This window comes from Bacillus rossius, chromosome 5 (assembly GCF_032445375.1).
Source record: "Bacillus rossius redtenbacheri isolate Brsri chromosome 5, Brsri_v3, whole genome shotgun sequence".
In the NCBI taxonomy this organism is placed as follows: Eukaryota; Metazoa; Arthropoda; class Insecta; order Phasmatodea; family Bacillidae; genus Bacillus; species Bacillus rossius.
In genome coordinates this window covers 24,064,254-24,086,644 of record NC_086333.1, presented here as the reverse complement: position 1 = coordinate 24,086,644, position 22,391 = coordinate 24,064,254, and the positions used below count along the sequence as shown (strand labels likewise).

The window sequence follows — 22,391 nt, the reverse complement described above, 5'->3', positions numbered from 1 at the left end:
GTATATTAGTCATGGAAAAGCAAATAATTTAAATGAACTGCACTCTTGTTAACTAAAAAAATTAACTTGTTTCGTTTCACAAAACATTTTTTTTAATGATGGAGATTACTATATTTTTAAAATATGCTTATTGCTTTGTCTAAATTTATAAAATAATTTTAACCATTTTTCAAAATCAGTTAAGACGTAAGTTATTTACCAAAAATAAAAATAAATAAATAAACTCGGTTGCATTTTGAACTCTTGACGTTAAATGGGCACTATTATTACTATGAATTATCGCTATAATATGGATAATTGCATGTAATTGTATGGTTATAACATAAAAACATACATTAAATCAAACCCCAATTCCCTTTTATCCTAAATTTCCGCTTAAATTTTCAGAAAAATTTATTTTCATTAAGTCACAAACCGCACAGAGTATGTTTATATTATTAAGACAAGTTTGTTGTATTTTTTACAAGTGAAGTATAGAAAATATAATAACATTTTTTTTTTAAATATAAAAACAAGCTTCCTATGATGTGTGAACTAAAAATTAAAAAAAAAACTTTAAATTTATGAAATTTTTTCAAAAGCGAAAGAATTAATTACAACTCTATATAAAGTAATTTTTAATAAGCTTAATATAAGAATCAGTATTAAAACACAATTAACAAATTAAAAAAGCATGGGTGCTCTCTTCCATCATTTTCATAGTGACTCTGTCCTAAATAATAGCCATTTTTGATAGAAAATGGAAGACACCTCATATGAATCGTGCGTTGCTCTCTTCTTTCATTTTCTTTATGATTATATCCTTACAAATATACATTAATATTAGATATCAGCACCCCACGCCTTTTTTTAAATATGTTTTATTGTTTATTGCTTGAGTCTTATTGTAAGCTTATTAAAAAAAATTGTAGTTAATTCTTTCGATTATGAACAAATTTTTTTAAATTTAAATATTAACTTTTAATTTTAGTTCACACAATATTAAAAGCGTATTTTATAGTATTTGAAAACACATTTTATTTTTCACTTCTTAGTTCATATTTAATTAATTTTTTTATAAATTCCTCGATATGCGACACTGGATCAATTCATATCAGCAGAAGCATGGATATAAGTTTAAATTACCAAGAGCATGCTAATTATCATACATTAATCATTCTTTTATGAAAAACTATATTATTTTATTATAAAACTGAAAGTAAATATTATATAAATTTTGTGATGATATATGGGCATCACAGAAGATATAGCGGAAATCAAAAATCGTGTAAGGCGGGCTTAGTAAAACCTAATTTTTTAATGCTGCTTGTTAAGTCACAAAATTTATTTAATTACAAATATTATTTTGAAAACTCTATTTATCAAATATGGTCGGTATTTATTTTTATTAGACTAAATTTACTTCGTGTAGCTTATTTTTTTATACCTGGCATTAGCACGGAATAAATAAATTACATAATTATGAATCTATTAAAATTAATTTTTTTTTATTTCGTAGAGTTTATTTTATCTCTAATGATCTTAAAATCATGAAGGCATCGATGCTAAAGTGTCCACGACAACATTCATCGGTTTTGTATCAGGTATAGAGCTTCATAAAAATAAAGCTTTTTAACACCTGTTTTATATAAAACATTATTAATACACAACAATAATTATTTTACTTTCACAAGCAAATAATATGAAACCATATCCAAAGCAAGCAAATTTATATTGAAGTTTGTATAAATTTTTATTTTTTCCTTGTTAAATTGGTGGTTTGTATAACAGCTGGGTAAATATAAACACGTTGCTGTCAATTTCACCAAATACTGAAAATATATAAAATGTGTCAAACTGTTATTCTTAAATAATTTCACCTACAAAATTTAATTAATTTTTTTTCTTAATTTCTCTAACAAAAAAATATGCAACTGAAGTGCCGTCCATTAAAAAAAAAAAAACATTCTGTCCAACTCTCGACTGAATGAGATGAAGTTTCATGTGTTGATTTAGAAATGCTGTGAAACAATATTATTTTATGACTTATGTAAGAGAATTTACGTTTCATTTACCATGGGATACTTTTAATGTATATCTTATCGTAAAATATCTTACATTTAATTCATCGAGATAGTCCCGTCCACAGTAATAAATTTGATCATATTAATTATTCCAAAATCCAATGTGTCATATATTGATACTAAACAAATGTTTTTAAGGTCATGGCAAGAAAAAAACATGGTTTATAAGTAAATTCCCCATCTTAAATTAAAATCCTTTAAGTAAGAAAACCACACCCCTTTTTGTTTAACAGGTTTGAAGTTTCTTTTAATTGATCTTTTAAATACTAATAACTGTAGCCAAGAATTTATGAAGCTATAAAAAAGCTAATTTTGTCATAAGAAATAGTCAATTTCATATTTATCGTCATTAAAAATTAAAACACATGTAATAATAAGTACATTATAATCAGAGTTACATTGATAATCTTCTTCAACAAATTTAAAGACATTTAAAATTTTTACATATTATTATGCTGATGACAGTTAGTTAATAAAACTGCAAATAAAATTATAAATTATCCAGAACATTTAGTCTGCTATGTAAAAAGCCGACAAATCTGTATATTTTTCATTTCATTTGATTTATCGCTGTGGGCATTTAACCAAGTCTGTATGGTATCAGCTAGAGATTAATTTTATTTAAATTGAAATTACTATACACGGAAACTATTTTTTTATTAATTCATTACATTTCAGCTATTTCAATAAAAGCCGAACTGAATATTTGTGGAATGAATTCCATATTTTAATAACCAAAATGAGATAATTGAAGTGAATTTTGCTGCATGTATATGAATTTTAAATTAATATGTATATATTGTTTATTTAAAATAAAATTTAAAAACAATATCGGTAGTCCATCTAGTATCAAAGAACCGAAAAAACGGGCACAAATATTAATTAAATGTTATTACAGCAATTATAAAAATAAAAACAATCAATAAAAATGTTTTGCATTAGGTACAGTATATAGGTACAGCCTGCACTTTACCATTGTGTTACACTCACAACCCCAATCTTTAAAACGTTACCTCATACATGTATTATTTCTATTTCAATCACAAATTAATAAATTTGTAAATATTTTCTTTTTAAAAATTATTTATGTTTTTAAAAATACATTCTAGGGTAGTTTCAGAATGAAAAATTTTCATTTGAAACACCAATATTTTTGGTACACTTCCCGACGTTCACAAAAGCAATATATATGGGTGCGTGCTTCAGCTCGTGGGCAAGGCAAATAAAAATGCTATTTCCCAGCATCAAACAGTTGTCATATCTCTTAAAACAGCAGTGTTCAGAGACTACATTATGTACGCGGGGGACTTTATGTCGCCTACCAGTACTTTTGCAATTAGATATTACATACTGATATAAGAGAATACTGATATAAAGGAATACTGATGTTAAAGAATACTGATAATATGAAATTTTTTATATAAGGGAATAGAGATATCATGGGATGGCATATATAAGAGAATACTGACATTAAGAAAATACTGATAATAGAGAATACTGTAAATAGGAAATAATGATGTTAGAGTAAACTAATATTAGGGAATACTGATATTATGAAATACTGTTATTATAAAATACTGATATTAGGGAAAACTGTTATCAGAAAATACCGATTCTAGAGAATATTGATAGTAAAGAATATTGATATAATAGAATAGGTACTGATATTAGAAAATACTGATATAAGAGAATACTGATATTTGGATTAAAAATATAAGGGAATACTGATATTCGTGAAAACTTACATTAGCGTATAAATCTTATTAAAGAAAACTGATATTACATAATACTGATATGAAAAAATACTGATATTAGGGACAGGCGTGTAGTCGTGAGCGGCTGTCACGACAAGACAAGACTAGTGCATTTCAGACTCGAGCCCCTGGAGACATGACTACAGAGGCACTGGCACTGGCGTGTTGCAGGCGCCTCCGTGCTCGCCGTCATAGAGGTGCTCATCAACTCCGTAGACTACGAGCGCAAGAACCTGCCGTTCGTGTTCCCGGCAGGCGCCACGCATCGCTGGGGCTACTCCATCGTGCTGGCCTGGCTCGTGTTCATCCTGCTGCTGGTGGCCGGGGCCGCCTTCATGCTCTTCTCGCGCAAGCGCAAGGGCTCGCGCGCACCCACCGAGGAGATCGCCATGGCCGACGAGCCCACCATCATCGGCCGGTGAGGCCCGGCCTGGGCCCGCCCGTGTGTCTGTTACAGCCTGACACTTGGACTACATTCACGGGACTATCCTCTCTTAACATCAGCTGATGAGGCCTGTCCTGGGCCCCGCCATTGGGAAAAGTGTCTGTTACCGCCCGACACTTGGACTACATTCACGGGACTATCCTCTCTTAACATCAGCTGATGAGGCCTGTCCTGGGCCCCGCCATTGGGAAAAGTGTCTGTTACCGCCCGACACTTGGACTACAGTCACGGGACTATCCCCTCTTAACATCATCAGTTGATGAGGCCTGTCCTGGGCCCCGCCATTGGGAAAAGTGTCTGTTACCGCCCGACACTTGGACTACAGTCACGGGACTATCCCCTCTTAACATCATCAGTTGATGAGGCCTGTCCTGGGCCCCGCCATTGGGAACAGTGTCTGTTACCGCCCGACACTTGGACTACATTCACGGGACTATCCTCTCTTAACATCAGCTGATGAGGCCTGTCCTGGGCCCCGCCATTGGGAAAAGTGTCTGTTACCGCCCGACACTTGGACTACAGTCACGGGACTATCCCCTCTTAACATCATCAGTTGATGAGGCCTGTCCTGGGCCCCGCCATTGGGAACAGTGTCTGTTACTGCCCGACACTTGGACTACAGTCACGGGACTATCCCCTCTTAACATCACCAGCTGATGAGGCCCGACCTGAACCCGCCCGTGTGGAACAGCGTCTGTTACAGCCTGACACTTGGACTACAGTCACGGGACCATCCCCGCTCAACATCACCAGCTGATGAGGCCCGACCTGAACCCGCCCGTGTGGAACAGCGTCTGTTACAGCCTGACACTTGGACTACAGTCACGGGACCATCCCCGCTCAACATCACCAGCTTATGAGGCCCGGCCTGGGCCCGCCTGTGGGAACAGTGCCTGTTACCGCCCGACACTTGGACCACAGTCGCATGACAATCCCCGCTCAACATCACCAGCTTATGAGGCCCGGCCTGGGCCCGCCTGTGGGAACAGTGCCTGTTACCGCCCGACACTTGGACCACAGTCGCGGGACCATCCCCGCTCAGCATCACCAGCTGATGAGGCCCCGGCCTGGGCTCGTCCGTGTGACACAATATTTTCTGCCGCCCTACACTCGGACCACATTCGCTGGTCCGTCCCCGCCAACGTACTTCGCCGTGTGGGCACGTCACTAACTAACTTATTTAGTCAAGCAGGAAATGGTTGTAGGTTGGCGAAATTGTGATTTCCACCGACAGTGCGGGTTTTTATCCAAATGTTTGTATTATTGGAATAATTAAATATCTTTTTAAGTGTATAATGAAAGGATCCCTGAGAGAAAGATCTTTTTTGTAAACATTTTTAGGTATCAAGATATTTTTTTTTTTGCTATAACAAGATATATATTTAGACCAAAAAATATGTATTTGTTTTTTAATTATGATTATTCTTTTTCTTAGTTAAATATTAATTTTAATTTACTTAATCATTTATTTCAAGAATATTGTTTCCTACTATAAAATGTTTTGTAAAGACTTAAAATCACTCTCTTAGTCAGTTTATTAAAATTGTTTGTAAGAAGCTGGCAAAATAGAGAATTCAGTCACAATTTTATACTTTTTCCATATCCAAGCAACCTTTGTAATAGTGGCCTTTGTCAAGTCCACTGGTCTGCCAGTGTGTGATTTTTCTTGTGATTTTAATATTCATACTCGCATTGTTTTGATAATTTAAAATTTAATGCACGAGTAAAACTATTTTTGGGAAATGTATGTTATCTTGGGTTGGAAAAACAGCGCATTTTTTACTTTGAGAATGCACTTAGATTATACATAAAATAAAGGTTTCTCAGATATAATTTGAGTAAATACTTTCAGTGTTTTAATTCTAGTAAAAGAGAATTTTAGTGTTCATAAATATAAAAAGTCATAATTTTTTTCAATACAGTAATCATTCTAACTAAATGCTAATCGGAAAATTATCAAAACATTTACTGTGGTTGTATAGTCATAGATGTTAAGAAAGTTATTTATCTCTCATTTGAAAGTATTAGAGTTTTATACGGAATCTGTTTGATTATTTATAAATTTACAACATTTTCAGAAAACGTCAAGGGAAAAATACATATTTTTTTTATTAAGTCAATATATTTGATTCCTGTTTTTTGTAAACAATTAGAAAACAATATACCTTATACCGTAATACCGCACGACTTTTGTAAATGTAATATTTCTCTTAATAAATTAAAAACCTTTGAAATTAATGCATAGTGTCAACCTCGTATAGGTATAGATATCGTATTCATTTAATTACTTAATACTTCAAATGTTTGGTAGCATAGGTATGTGTCTTTACTGCAGAAGTCTGAACCCAATGTAAGGTTGTAGGCAATCAAATTAAAATATATTGTTTAAATAATATACAAAATTTTGTATATAATATCGCTTTTCCTTACAAATTTTCAATCAAACATTAAAGTTGTTTTTTTACATTCTGTAATTTCAAAAGTCTAAATTTATTTTGGTATATTTTAATGATCTGGCCATTTAGTATTCCGTTTTTGAAATCTCCAGTAGACGGGAGATGGAGAATTTTTTTTAAAGTCAGACATAGATAATTTTCTTCCTCTTAAATACATAGAACGCCAAGTGTGCAAAATACAATATCCTGTTTAAAGTAAATGAAAGAGAGACAGGGTGGTTTCTGATACATTATGTGGACAGGTAACTGAGGTTGGCTATTTTTAAATCAGATAAAGCAATTCAAATAGTATAGATTGGTTAATCCTACACTAGGTTTCAGGGTGAGGTGCCAGGTACAACTCTGCCATATTGCATTGTGTTTTCATGGCGGTCATCTTGAATAACCTTAATTTTGACTTTTGAAGATGACCTAGACCTTCTAAGTTTTGCAAACATTTGCAAAAAATTCCTTAATATTTGTCAAAATCTTCCCAAAATCCATAAAAATGTCATGTATTTTTTGGAGAAAAAAATCTACCATATCAATTCAAAAAACTGAAATATAAAAAATTTATCTATTTCAAGGAAAAATTCCCAGTTTTGAGTGAAAGTTTCCTGTTATGTATCACAAAAGCCAATTGTTTGAAAATTTCGAAAAATGGTTAAATTCTCCGGCGACAAGCCGCTCAAAGCCGTCGAGGTCATGACCTTGGCCACTAGAAAATCATGGCCACCATCTTGAATTATGACGTAACCGTTTCCATTTTCGTTAAGTCAACAATCTTGAAAATCTATATTTTTTAAACTGCAAAATCGGGAAATTATTCAAAAATTAAAAAAACAAATTAACTAAGAAAGATCAAAATTAAAACCTCTGCGTCATCTTGTGTTATATCATAGCTTCCGTCATATTTAAAATACGTAATATTATCATATTTTAATGGGAAATATTTAAAATTTGTAAAAAAATATTATTTTTTAATTTTAATAAAAACGCAATTAAATGATGGCGTATTCAATTCGAACTCAGTGAAGGCAAAATAAAAAATAAAAAAATAAAAACCTATTATTCCTTCACGGAACCGACCGAAAGACTGACCTCCTTCAACTAATGCCAAGGTAGATATATCGTCAGCTAGTATGACACCGTGCCCGCCATCTTGTTTTCGTCTGCTGAATGCCGAAATCTTGTATTCGGCTCCCGGAGGCCGCCAACTTTTTTTTGTCTGCTGAAAGCCGCCACCAATTATTTTCCTGGAGGCTGCCATCTTGTTTTCGTCTGCTATGGGGTTCTACCACTTAGTTTATTTTTTTACCTGCTAGAGTTTAGTAATTATTTATTTCCAGAGCATTCACAATCTTTAAATTTGCCCGCCATCTTGAATATATGTACCTAATTGTTTAGCTATAAATTTGGCAAAAAAATTAATTTAAAAAATCTGGAATTAATATATTGATTGATCCGATCGATATCTGTTCTTGGTTATATTCTTGATCGATGCAAAAAAAAAGATAATTTTATGAAAACAATAAAAATTTCAAAAAGAAAGGTGAAAATTACTAAATGAAGCTTAAATTCCACTACAACAAGCCTCTAGCAAATTGAACATAGCATATTAAGTACCATTTTGAAATTTTGTAAAAAGTAACCTAGACATTCAGGAAAATTTTCAAAATTATCAAAAAAATTATCATTAATTTACTAATTGAATCCACCGATTCCTCTACACGATTCAATTCTTGATCGGTGCAAAAATTTATTAAAATAAAAACAAGAAATAAATACATTTCTAAGGAAAAAAAGATAAAATAAACGAAAAATATATAATATAAATCCTACACTACAACAGGATAACTTGTTAAAGTTAGCAATCTAGTAATCTTTTAGTTCTGCAATAGCTTGAACTGACTTACTCCCAGTAACAAACGGTTTACCGAAGAAAGAGACCAGCCATATATATTTCCTACATAGTCCTCTTCTCCCTGACTGAGTTTCTAGATACTGTGTTTAACAGACTTATTTACATTGTCGGAATTGTAAATGGGATTATTCACTGTCTTGAATGCACACGTCTTCAAATTTTCCTCAAACTGACATGGTAAAAAAATACACAGTCAAACCACAACATATGTTTTAAAGGCCCGTACGTTAATACTTCATCAGTAAGCTGATTTATAATGTTTGCTTGATATTGTCAAGAAAAGTACACATTTTTTGGCCTCCAACTGTCCTTATATGAAACAGTTAAAACCCGCCTTCCGGTCAAATTGGAAGGGGGGTCCCGTCCCCGACTCACCCTGGGTAACTATCAATACAAAAAACAGGGAAAACCAAAAAAAGGTAAATCGCTCCAAAAGTTGCAGCCGGGCGGTCGAGCTATGAAAGGCAGAATAATTACGAACGTATACAGCAAGACTGGCTCATTTCAAAAATCAAACAGATTAAGGCTACTCAAAATTTTATTATTATATCATTTTCAAAAGATTCATAGACAAAAAAATTAAATTTTTATAAATAGCAATTACCTGAACCAAAATACTTATATAATCAGAAAATACAAATACTATAAAAATACTATATAATAAAAACAATTAATTATAAATGTTCCAAAAAGAGTCTTACTGGGAGCCGGATTTATACACGTGCACGACCATGAATATTTGCACGTCTTGCTTCCAAGAATCAAACAGCTGATAACCGTGACCTTCACAAAATGCGTTAATATAGTTCAGTCAAATGTGCCATGGAAAATATCACTCAATCAGAACGGGGCGGCTGCACTAAAAATGTTTTAGTTCTGAGGGCAAATCTCGCAGGTAAACACAATTTAAATAATAAATCTCTTCAGGGCATAACGGCAATTTCTACACTCCACATTTATCAAAGTCCAGCAAAGTAGCATTCACCCATTTTAATAACGGGAGGGTCTAATCAATAAGCTTGGACAATTATACGCAGTTCATATAAAAGTTCGCCTCGCAAAACTATGCTTCTTTTTAATAATATATCTTCATCCACAACCCGCTACTGCCAAAGCTATGTGTCGCCGCTTTACCTTAGCGTAAATTTCGAATATCTTACCGCTCTAGACGCCTCCGGGTAAGGCAAGGCCCCATCTCAGCAGGCCCCGGCGAGGACTGGCCGGTGCTGAGTCGAAAAGCCGTGTTCCCTGCCTCGCGACACACGTCCGGTCGCGGCGACTCCCAAAACCAACAGACCGCGGCCCACAGTTCACTCCGGCCCCGCCGGCACTCGGGTGCTCATGACGTCATCGGTGAATCGAACCCGTGCTCCCAGTAGCCGGCCATGAAAACACAATCGATATATATATTGAATAACAATAAAACTAGAACGAAACCAAATTAGAATATAACTATAAAAGGAAATAATCACAATAATTAAATAATTAACCAAAAAAACATTAAATAAGATTTTACAAAAAGGAAATCATTTAAAATGGAAATAATTCGTAAAATCAATAACAACTAAAATAAATAAATAATATAAACGAGGCCTGGGGGCCACACAGTTTTAGCTACAACTGCCTTCGGCATCATCAGTCTTTAGCTCCAACTGTCTTTGGCTCCAACAGTCTTTAGCTCTAAATGTATTTGGCTTTAAAAGTATTAAGCTCCAACTGAAATTTGCACCAACAGTGATTAGCGCCAAAACGCAATGCTCTAACAAAACAACTGCTCAAAGAGCTGCAAGTGCTCCAAAGCTCCAACTATCCCAAGACCTCCAATCCTTCAAATGTTCCAATTGGTCTATATCTTCAAGTGCTCAAAATCTCTAATTGCTCCAAAAGCTCCAACTATTAAAATTACTCCAAGGGCTCCAAATGCTCTAAGTGTTACAACAGCTCCAAGTTCTCCAGAGCTTCAAGTGCTCTTATGCTCCAATTGCTCAAAATGCTCTAATATTTCGATTGCTCTAATTGGCCAACAGCTCCAAGTGCTCCAAAGCTCCAATTGCTCCAACAGCTCCAACTGCTTCAATTGCTCCAAGGGCTCCAATTGATCTAAGCGCTCCTACAACTCCAAGATTTCGAAGCTCCAAGTGCTTAATTGCTCCAATTACTCCGAATACTCCTACAGTTCCAACTGCTCCTATTATTTCAAGTACTCCGATATACTGTCAACAGTTTACTAGATGCTGGTAGTAGAGGAATTTAAGCCGCGTATTAGACTTTTCGCCATATTTATTGAAATTAATATTTTTTTAAATTCCTTTTTGCATCGATTAAGTTTCGAATTGCTGTTATCAATTTAAACAATCGATTTATTATTCGGAATTTTTTTTCATGATATCTAGAATTTTTTCCGAATTTATAGCTAAACAATTATTACGAATTCATAAGATGTCGGACAAATTTCAAAATGGTGGACACCCTGGAAATAAATTATAACTATATTCTAGTAGGTAAAAAAAAACTAACATGTTGGTAGTGCACTTAAACAGTCAAAAACAAGATGGCAGCCTTCTTGACGGAAACAAGATGGCAGTACAAGCGTCATAATAGCTGGCGACATATCTTTCTTGTCATCAGTGGTGGGTCAGTCCTTCGGTGGCTTTTGTAGAGGAAGGATATGTCATCTTTTTTTTCATTTTTCCCAAATACTCCACGACAAGTGTGCGTTTTAATTCAAAATTTAATTAATTAATTTTTTTATTTAAATGTTTTCCCATTTAAATGTATTATAATTACGGATTTTCAATATGTTGGTCGTGACGATATAATACAATATAGCCTAGGGTTTTTATCTAAAATTATTTTTAAAAAAAAATTTGTATCAATTGTAAAATTTTTCCCGATGTTCTTGCACAAACTAAACAGATTTTCAATATGGTGGCAGTAAAGATAATAGAAACAGTCATAATTCAAGATGGCAGCTGTGACTTCCTTATTTTAAAGGTCATGACCTCGATGGCTTAAAACATCTATTTGCTGGGGAATTTAATCCTTCCGAGGGAATTTCGCTTCTTTCTAAAACAAAAGTCTTTTGGTGATTTTCAAAGTACGAATTTTTTAATTTTTGGGGACTAAATCGGCAAGGTTCTCGTCTAAATAGAAGAAAAAAAACTTATTTTGGAAAATTTTGGACAGTTTTTTTTGTAAATTTTGAATCAAGGCCGCCATGGCCTCACAATTCAAGATGACGAACCGGCACCTGGCACCTTAGACTGAAGCTTGGCGCAGGAGGAATTTAACTATACTACTCATGAAATTTCCTCTTGCTTTTAACATTTATTGCGCTTACTTTCATTTATTTTTAACAACATAATGCTTTAAGGTAAGAAATACGTTATGAGGTGGTTTTTCAAAATCTTATTTGTGCAGTGACCTCTTTCAAAGATCAAGGGTGCAAAATTTTAACTCAATCGGATGAAATATGAGCGAACGCTAAGAAGACAAACACAATAGAAGACAATAGCACAAACATTTAATTATATATATATAATTAAATGTTTGTGCTACTTATATATATAAGTAGTTATAATAGAGTCTCCGAGCCCAGGCGTTAAGGCTTTGAGCCGAATAGCTGACCGACATCTTGGATTGTGACGTCAGGATGGATGGCCATCTTGTACTCAAATATTACTCAAAATGAATCAATATTTAAAAAAAAAAGGATCTATTTCGAGGGAAAAATTCCAGTTTTGATAGAACATTTCCCGTTTTATTCCTCAAAAATTCAAAAATTCGGAAATTGATAAAACTAAAATGGCATTTGCCTTAGAAAGAACACAAATTCCTTAAATTGCCTTCAGACTCTTAAAATCAAGCCACCAAGAGCCGCTGATTTCAGGACTTTGACCTTGACATTGACCATAAAATTAAAATTCCTTAAATTTAACCTATAAATTTAAAAAATTAAAATTAAAATTTTGAAAAAATTGCTAACCTCAAATGTTTAGTTACTTAATCGATTTATGTCCTCGGTTCGATTCAAGGCGGGAGTAAACGAATAATTTATTAATAATATATTAAAAAATTCTTAGTAAAAAAATGTATTAAAATTTCTTACGTCACACCCACCATATTGAAATAAGAAGTAATCAATGTTATTTTCGTTATGACCGCCATCTTGAAAATTTGTAATTTCTATGCTAGAATTTGGTAAAAAGGTCTAAAAATTATAAAAAAATTAATTCATCAAATTTTAATCTTTTTTTATTCAAAAAACACACTTACGTCCTCGGTTAGAACACAGTGAGGGCAAAATAAAAACCTGATGATAGATCCTTCCTCCATAGGAGCCAATGACGGACTGACCGTCCAACACTTATGCCAAGTTATATATCAACAGCTTGTATTACATCATGTCCGGCATATTGTTTTCGTCTGCTAGAGATAGCCATCTTATATTCATCTTATAAGTGCATTACCACAACAATAGTTTCATTTTTACCCACTTAAGTGTGGTTATCATTTATTATTACTGACGCGCCCACTTTCTTTAAATTTGGACGCTATCTTGGAAATTCGTAATTATTTAGCAATAAATTCGGGAGAAAATTCTAAAATTAGTTAAAAAAATATTTCAACTAATGTACTGGATTCGATTAGTTCCTGTCCTTGGTTCGAGCCCTAGGCGATGCAAAAGATTTAATTTTATGTAAAAAAATAATTTTAATCAATAAATCATGTTCAAAGTCCTAAAAAAACTTAAGTTCATTATATAACAGCCTCCTATACAAGCCGTTGTAACCACCATCTTGGAAATTTGTATTTATAGGCCTATACTTAGAAATTCGGAAAGAATATTGCCAAAAATCATCAAAAAAACACTTAATAAAATAATAATCGACACGATAAATTTACGTCAATGGTTTGATTCTCGTACAGTGATAAGGATAAACAATGTTAAAAATAAATTCTTAATTCTGTTACCTGTGGAGTTTTTTAATCATTCACTGTACGAAAAAAAACACTTAACAAGATACTTGCCTGAAGAAATAAATACGTTGTCGCGCTACCTAACATGGAAGTCTAATTTATCGATGCTTACAATAGCTTTGAAACTGTTCATGTACAGTGCTATTTGTACAGACCAAACGTCTTCCGACCATGAGATCATTTCATGAACATTGTCAGATATATAGACCAGATGTCTGCGAACCACAATATCGTTGTCGCTAGCTAATATAAGATATTTCAAGCAGTCAAGATAAAGTCTTCGAACTGTCAGAACTAAAGTATCGTTAAAATCAATTACAAGCATTAAACCAATGGAACATGTTTTCACAGTATACACACTAGACGCACAGTACACACAGTACACAATGAACACACAATTAAAACACAGGAACACACGTTTAACGAAAAGGACGCACGTTTGGAAGCACAATCAACGGAAAGAAAGCAAATAAAAAAAATAAGCACATTTGGAAGCACAATAAAAAAAGGAAGCCATATTACAAGGACTAAGTCTTTCTTAGAAATCAGATTTCAAGAAACAAAACATTAAATTATTTTAATTAAATTAATATATTTATTTGTCAGTATTATACAAATGCAAGTTAAACAAGTGATTATTGTATGTATGTAGCCAGCCTCCCTCAGTTCTTTAAGTAATGAGGCTACTTTGTCGATGTTCGAGTAGTTTTCTCTACGAACCGATACCACCAACAGTCACATGCGACCATCCAATAAGTAAGGATCTTCCCATGACATAGAATCAATTTCTTTTGCTGTCGTCACTTCTTGGAATATATGTTATTAATTTTTTTAAGATCACTATCGTCCCAGTGTTCATCATAAGCTTGGTCAGAATTATTTATTTTCACTCGCTGTTTCCATCGTTTCGGTCTGTCAACTTCATCACAGCTTTTGATCTTCCCAGCTTTAGGTGCTTCATCATAGTCTTTGCTTTTGTCACAAGCCACAGAGTCACTGTCACCTCACCATCATCGTATAAATCATCGTCTTCACCTAGATTACTGCAAGAATTAGAAATTATTTACGTCGAAGCTCCTTCCTCTTCTTCAAGCTTCCTTTTAAATAGTCCATCATTTTTACAAAATAAGGAGTATCTACGTGTATTCAGCTCAAATGTATTCTCACTTTTCCTGTTAAGGATTCTTCCATTGATTTCATTCTTAAATAAATCAACGTCCTTCAATTTATGTACTTTGTCAAGATCGGAAGAGCTCTGAACAGAATCTCGTTCAAGACAAGGAAAATTATTGACATAATGAAGAAAACTCTTCTTTAGATTAATAGATCCATCGTTATCCGCTAGCTTGTAAGCAGGCTTGGCGTTGACAAGTTCTGTCGTGTCTTTTTAAGCTCTCTCTTCGCGTAAACGAGTAATGTACGATAGTATTTCTTGGCCCCGGGTACAGGATGTGTTCCAGGTGACGGGATCCGCCATCTAGGATTTTGACGTCAAGGCGGCCATTTTGGACTCAAAAAGGACTCAAGAATAACTCAAAATTTCCCAAACAATTCCCAATTTAGAAGGGAAAATTCCCGTTTTGGGGGAATATTTCCCGTTTTATTTTTCGAGAGTTACAAATTTCGGAATTCGAAAAAACTCAAATGACTTTTGCCATAGAAAGAACACATTTTCCTAAAAATTACTTAAGTCTCCAAAAAGCAAGCCGCCATAAGCCGCTGATATCAGGACCTTGATCTTGAACTTGAACGTAAAATTCAAATTCTTTAATATTTGAGCAAATAATTAAGGACAAATTCTTAAAGAATTTTTAAAAAATTCTTTAGTTCAAATGCTTAGGTACACAATAGATATCGGTCCTTCGTGCGATTCACGGTGAGAGTAAACATGTAATTTATTAATTAATTTTAAAAAAATTTAAGAAAATACGAAAAATAATGAAAACCTCTTAAGCCACACCCACCAATTTTAATTATGACTTCGCCATTGAATATTTCATTACGACCACCATTTGAAAAATAGTAATTTTTGTGCTAGAATTTATTAAAAACATTAAAACTTAATAACAATTATTAAATAATCAAAATTTAATACAAAATTATTTTAAAAAAACTGTTGCGCATATCGTTACGGTTGCCATCTTGGATTCTAGAAACGTTGCATGTTTCGTTAAGCCTGTCATCTTGGATTTTTATTATTTAATTGAAGCACTTTTATTTACACCAGCCATCTGGATTAGGAACGTTTCAATTATTGCTTGTGTCACCATCTTGAAAAACCATTATTTATGCTATAAAATCGGGAAAAATTATAGATCCCAAAAAAAATTAATTAATAAAAATTTCATAAAATAATATTTAACACACAATTACCTTCTTGATCCGAACCTGGTGAGGGCAAGAAAAAAAATCGATAGATCCTTACTCCACAGAAGGCACTGATATACTGACCTCCCACCAGTAATGACAGGGTACATAGTATCAAAAGCAGATATAAAGTCTAGTCAACCATCTTGTTTTCATCTGCTGGAGGCCAAAATACTTTTTTTTCATGTGCTAGAGTGCAATACCTTCATGTTAGCATAAATTTTTATGCGCTAGAGTAATCATTAATTTTACCGTGGCGCCTAATATCTTAAAATTTGGACGCCATATTGTAATTTCGTATTTATCAAGATGTTCGGGGAAAATTCCAATATTTATCAAAAAAATTACACATTAATTTAATGATTGAATCGATACTTGAGTAGTAGCTATAGAAAAGGGGCTCCGGGCACAGGGTTCGGGGTGAGGAGTGAGTGTACGGTGGCCATCTTGGGTTTGTGACGTCACGGCGGCCATATTAGATGACCTTGACCTTGAACTTTGACCTTCACCTTTAACCTTCAAAATAGGCCTAAATTTGCCAAAATTTGCCCAATATTCATCAAAATTACCCAAATTTTCCATTTTATTGAAAAAAAAAAATTCCTCCAAAAAACTTAAAAAAACCAACAATTCGAATAATAAGATTTCGAAAACCTCAAAATACTTTTTGCCTTAGAAAGAACACAATGTCCTAAAAATGGCTTAATAATCCATGTCTAAAGCCTCCGATTAGCTGTTTCTAGGTTTTAGAAAGCCATGACCGACATCTTGGATTATGTCGTAAACGTTGCATTTTACGTTACGGCTGGCATCTTGAAAATCCATAAATTTTAGGTTATAAAATCGGGAAAATTTTTTAAATTCATAAAAAATTAATAATACAAATTTAATAATACAAATTTAATAAAAAAATTAAAAATTATATGTAACTTACACTTATGCCATTGAGTTCGGAGTCCTCGGTTCACACCCAACGAGGTCAAAAATTAAAAAAATCAGGTCAGATCCTTCCTCCACGGAAGCCACCGACAGACTGACCTCCCACCACTTATGTCAAGATATATATCGTCATCTAGTATGACGTCATGTTAGCCATCTTGAAAATCCCTAATTCTTATGCTAGAAAACCAGGAAAATTTTTAAAAGTTATAAAAATATGTATTAATTAAAATTTAATAAAATATTACTTAATCATTACAGTTGCATGTTTCGTTGCGACCCCCATCTTGGTTGAGTACGATGTCATCGTTACACTTTTCGTTACGACCGCCATATTGGATTCTATTAATGTTGCATGTTTCGTTACGGCCGCAATTATGAAAATCCACAATTTTAATGCTAGAAAAAAAAATTAAAAATTGCCTATATCAAATGTTTAGTTACTTAAACGATTTGCTCCTCGGTTAGATTCCCGGCGAGAGTAAACCAGTTATTTATTAATATATTTAAAAAATTCTCAATAAAATGTAATAAAAATGTCTTACGACACCCGACATATTTAATTATGACACCACTTGTATCAATTATAGTTAAAGGCGAAATTTTGAAAATATTTATTTATCATACGATTTTAATAAAAAATGTTTATATTCACCAAAAAAATTACTTATTAATTTACTGATTGATTAGGCTGATTCCCGTCCTTGGTTCGAAACCGGTAAGAGCAAAAAATAAAAATAACGACGGATCCTTCCTCCACAGAAGCCACCTACAGACTGACCTACCACCACCAAAACAAGGTATATATCGTCAGCTGGTATGATGTCATGTCCGCCATCTTGTCTTCGTTCGCTGGAGGCCTCCATCTTGTTTTCATCTGCTAGAGTGTGCTGATGCCATGTTAGTATAATTTTCTGTTCACCATACATTTGACCTCGACTGTTGGCATTGAACTGTGACCTTGAACTTAAACTTTGACCTTGAACATTTATTTTGAACTTTCACCTTGAACTTTGACCTTGACCTTGAACTTTGACCTTTGCATTGAGTACATAACCCAGCAATGACCAGACAGTCGCACTTGGCACATCATTCGTAAAACAAGTCCTTAATTATCAACACACAAAAATATAAACAAAGATGAACTACGCATATGAAGCCTAAATCAATTGTTATTATTCTGATTACTGTTGGTTTATCAGTTTTTTCATTCGTAAAGAACTGCGATAACGTTAGTCGATTCTTAAAGTAAACAACTTTTGAAAAATAATATAACAAGATCTTATATAAAGAAAATACACTTTATTTCGATGTTTTGCAGAAAAACTACAAAATTCAGTGCATACAGCTCTAATTCCAAAAAAAAAATTTTAGTATTTCATTGTCATGCGATTCTCTGCTCGTGCAACTGTGCGCCACATAAGAAATTGGCCTTTTCTTATAGTTTTCCCCATAATTAAAAACTTAAAAACTTTATCTATTCATTTATTCCGTCAAATTTCTTCAATTCGCCTTTTTAGTAGTGTTATCTGTTCGAGGCTGCCTCTTTTATGCTTGCAAGGGTTGCTATTAAACATTGTGAAGGGTACTTGTTGCAGATCAGCAAATAACCTCCAATCCACGCATGGATAAACTATAAAAACTACCCTCACAAAATAAGTACCTAAAAATAAATGAAAAAGTCCTAAGCTGGATTAGGAATGGCTACTAGAGGTGTGTTATTGTTGGTACAAGCAAAGTTAAATTTTATCTTTACGTCTCCTTTAATTTCTATCCTTTCAACTGTAAATAGGTACATTATAAATAGATACAAATAGTTTCTTTTACAAAATACATAGTTGAATAATTCGCATATAATACTGATAATACTGTATAATACTGATCCCTGTAACTGTAAAATTCATTATTTGTACAAAATTATAAGCATAACATTATCAAGTCCCACAATCGGACTCTCGCAAAGCAAAGCTAGCCAGCTGTGAATGTCAAATAGAGAAAGAGTCAAATAGATACAGCACATCATGCCACAAACGGCTTAACTTGTTAACGTAGACCAGACAACGATACAGAACTGGCAAAGCAAGGTACAGTTACAAGCAACAAAAAAAAGAGAAAAGAATTTAAAAATTAATTAACCACAAAACCGTTCCTAGCACGAGACAACTTGACATGGTAACCCTATTGCAAACTTCCAAACGTAATTTACATGTGGCAAGCCGAAAAACATTATTTAGAAGAAATTTCATAAAGCTATATAACGATCACATGACGTTAAGAACAGGGCCACAACCTGTTTGTGCCCATGTACACAAACCCAAGTTCCGCGAAGAAGCTTACAATGTCGAGAGGTCGCCAGCACCGTACCCCTAACTGACTTAAAGAGTTACAAAAGGAACTACATGCTGCTCAAATGAAAAGTGACCCGACACTGTCGGTAGCTACAGCTAAACAGCCCTCGAGACCAACGAGCATTACTCCTACGGAAAGAGTGGTAACTTCCATGTTAAATGCGTGTCACAATAAGCAGACTGCTATGGAGCGACCGCAGCGATACCATGTGTGTCGTGGCAAAACCTGAACTAACAAGCGTGCGGCGCATGCTCATTAGGAGCCTTTTTTTAGCTGCCACGTGCTTGCTTTTCCCGCCATACAGAAAATTAACGATTTGTTTGTAAACAAAGATGCAGAGAAGCAAAACATTCTTCACAAAGGATGTTACTTTATATTATTTTCTAAACTAAATTGGTCAATTACTTTGATATTGCCTTATAAAACACTTGTAATGAATTTTCTCGGCAATCATTATGTACTAAATCGAAACAGGCGTAACTCGGACCTATTGCATCTCTGCATGTTTATTTCTAAAAGTTACACTCGTTAAATACTTAACCTTCTTTAAGTTTTAAATTGCAAAGAAAGGCTAATAGTCTTGTTAAGGTGCCTGATATTATCTAGTTTGTACCATATGAAACCCCGGCATCTGTCATGTTAACCATAATAAATATATTGCCAGAATGGAATCACTTTCGTGAGCATTTTGTTTGGTTTAAGTTACCATGCGCATGTATAAAACGTACCTATATTTTAAAAACATACAGGCTTCTAACCCAGGTGTGAATACATTTAATTACACTTTTTAACACATAGGTCAGGAATGTTCTGTTATGAAATGAATCTAGTTATCATGTTCGTTACTAAAGTTTTTTTTCTCCTGTAGGCCTGACTAAATCCTACTTTGTTACCATTAAAACCAATTTTACCCCAACTGGTTTTACAGTTTCAACCCCCCCCCCCCCCCTTCAGTGGTTTTATACACAGTTAAACATTAATAACATATTACCTCAAAATGCTGAATTACATGGTACACAAATAGGCCAAAATTGCATTTTGTAATAGATTCTCACTTATAGAATGGGCCTTAAATGTTGGCCAGCGCATACAGCTCGCTTCACAAGTAGGTGGGAGGGAGAGTTTCACCACAAACTATGTGGCATTCCTACAGACCATGACATCTTTCTGCACACTGCAAGCCCAACCAAACCCCTGCTTGGCAGGTCCTCACAAGGCAGCAGTAGCTAGGTAGGTAAACTATCTTTCAGGCGGAGCAGCAGTATAGCCATACAGACTATACATTAACATATTGAGAAGCGAGAACATGTTTATACTTTACTAACTACTCAGTGAAATTGCGCTGTTGCACTGCACTGCCAGTCGCCACTTCTCAGAATATTTTTTTGCAGAATAAGAAGCATGTTGAAGGTTGGGATATAATGTAGGCTAACTTTGACCCATAATCAACACTGTTAATATTTGTTGAACTATTCAGGTTTTTAATCAGAATATATAAAACTAAAGCAGAATAATTAAATATAGCAGTTTTTGCCTAAGTCATGAGCATACATTTATCCAGACGGATCAATAATGCTGTGTACTCTGTTTTGCAAAAATCTGGCTTCTGGGAGCCCTAGTAGATCAAGCTGTCAAAACAACTGTCCAAAAGTTGGCAAAAACAGTTAACCATGATCACTCTGATGTTTGATATGAAACCTATTTCAATGAATGAATTAATGAATGTCTTATTTATGTGCCATACTTTCTGAAAAAAGGAAAGAGGAAATTGAATTTGCTGTAAATAAAAAAATGTACCTTCAGACATGTTATACCAATATATTTAAATTTCATTCAAGATAACAAATTAAAAGGTTCACTGTGCACAAGACACAAAACCTAAACCCATGTTTACTGGTGCCAATAAAATTTGTAAATATAGTTGTCTTGTTTTCCTATATTTACAAAATTAATGTTAAAATTATATTTCAACAATCAAAAACAACACTGTTACAACAAATTAATGCTGTATAATAGTGTAAATATGTACCAAGGTAATTTTTCCAGTTGTTAGGGTTTCACCCACTCACTTTTGTGGTGCTGTAGTGCCATAACTGTCACAGGGTATACTGAAAGCTCCAAAGTCAGGGTATGACCTACTTGGGCCAGATTATTTTGAAATGCAGAATATATTTCATGCAAAGGTAACCTGAATAGGCTATTTATATGTATTACTAGTTTACCTTAGTCAAACAACATAATTTACTCTACTAATTAGTTTATTACATCCGCCAGATCATTTCAGAGTACAATTTTATACAAATATATTGGACAAGTGAATTTTATACATTAAATATCATGATGAGCAAAAAATCAACCAATATATGAAGAAATGTTTACACTCTTCAGCAGCGAGAAGAAAAAAAGTTATTATTTTATTTATTTATTTTTTAAAATGTCCAAGTCGACTACAAAAATATACAATTATATTGTACATGTAGTATAGGACTCGTCAAGAATATTAAACATTATGAATACACATTTAAGTACAATCATATACACATAAACGTAAATAATTAAATAGTAAAAAACAAATAATGTACATTATATAATAATAATAATACATTTTTTGCATAGTTTTGCTTCCATAATATAATTAATAGAATAAAATCTGAACTCCAACAGCAAATCTTTCAGTATTTTTTTTTTTTAATACACAAAGTTGGTTTTCTGATTAAAAATGTGGTGGAAGTTTATTATAAAAACATATAGCAGAGTATCTCGGACTATTTGCAAAACATTTTGTACGATGTTGTAATATATGAAAATTATTTTTTGATCTAGTCGAATAATTATGTAAATTGAAATTCTGCAGTTCATTCAATTGTGAATTAGCAAATATATGTAATTCATAAATGTATAAAAATGGTAATGTTAAGACACCTAAGCTTTTGAAAAGTTGTCTGCATGAGGTACGATTATTTACATGCATTATTATACGTACAAATATTTTATGTATTTGAACAATTTTAGATGAGTCCGTGGAATTACCCAAAAATATTATTCCATATCGTGAGGTTCAACATAACCAAAGTAAATAATTTTTAAAGCATTTAGATTAGTCCATTTTGAAAATGTTCTCATAGCAAATAATAT

The 22,391-nt window shown here is 33.5% G+C and overlaps 1 protein-coding gene across 1 annotated transcript in view; it reads left to right on the top strand.

Annotated features, from left to right (window-relative positions):
* Window positions 1-10,834, top strand: part of LOC134531648 (uncharacterized) — a 56,070-nt gene extending 45,236 nt beyond the window's left edge. Inside the window, exon 4 of the mRNA XM_063367417.1 lies at window positions 3,989-10,834. Within this exon, the coding sequence (XP_063223487.1) occupies window positions 3,989-4,239 (251 nt within the window). The 3' untranslated portion in view covers window positions 4,240-10,834. The remainder of the gene's footprint in view (window positions 1-3,988) is intronic.
* Window positions 10,835-22,391: the final 11,557 nt, after the last annotated feature.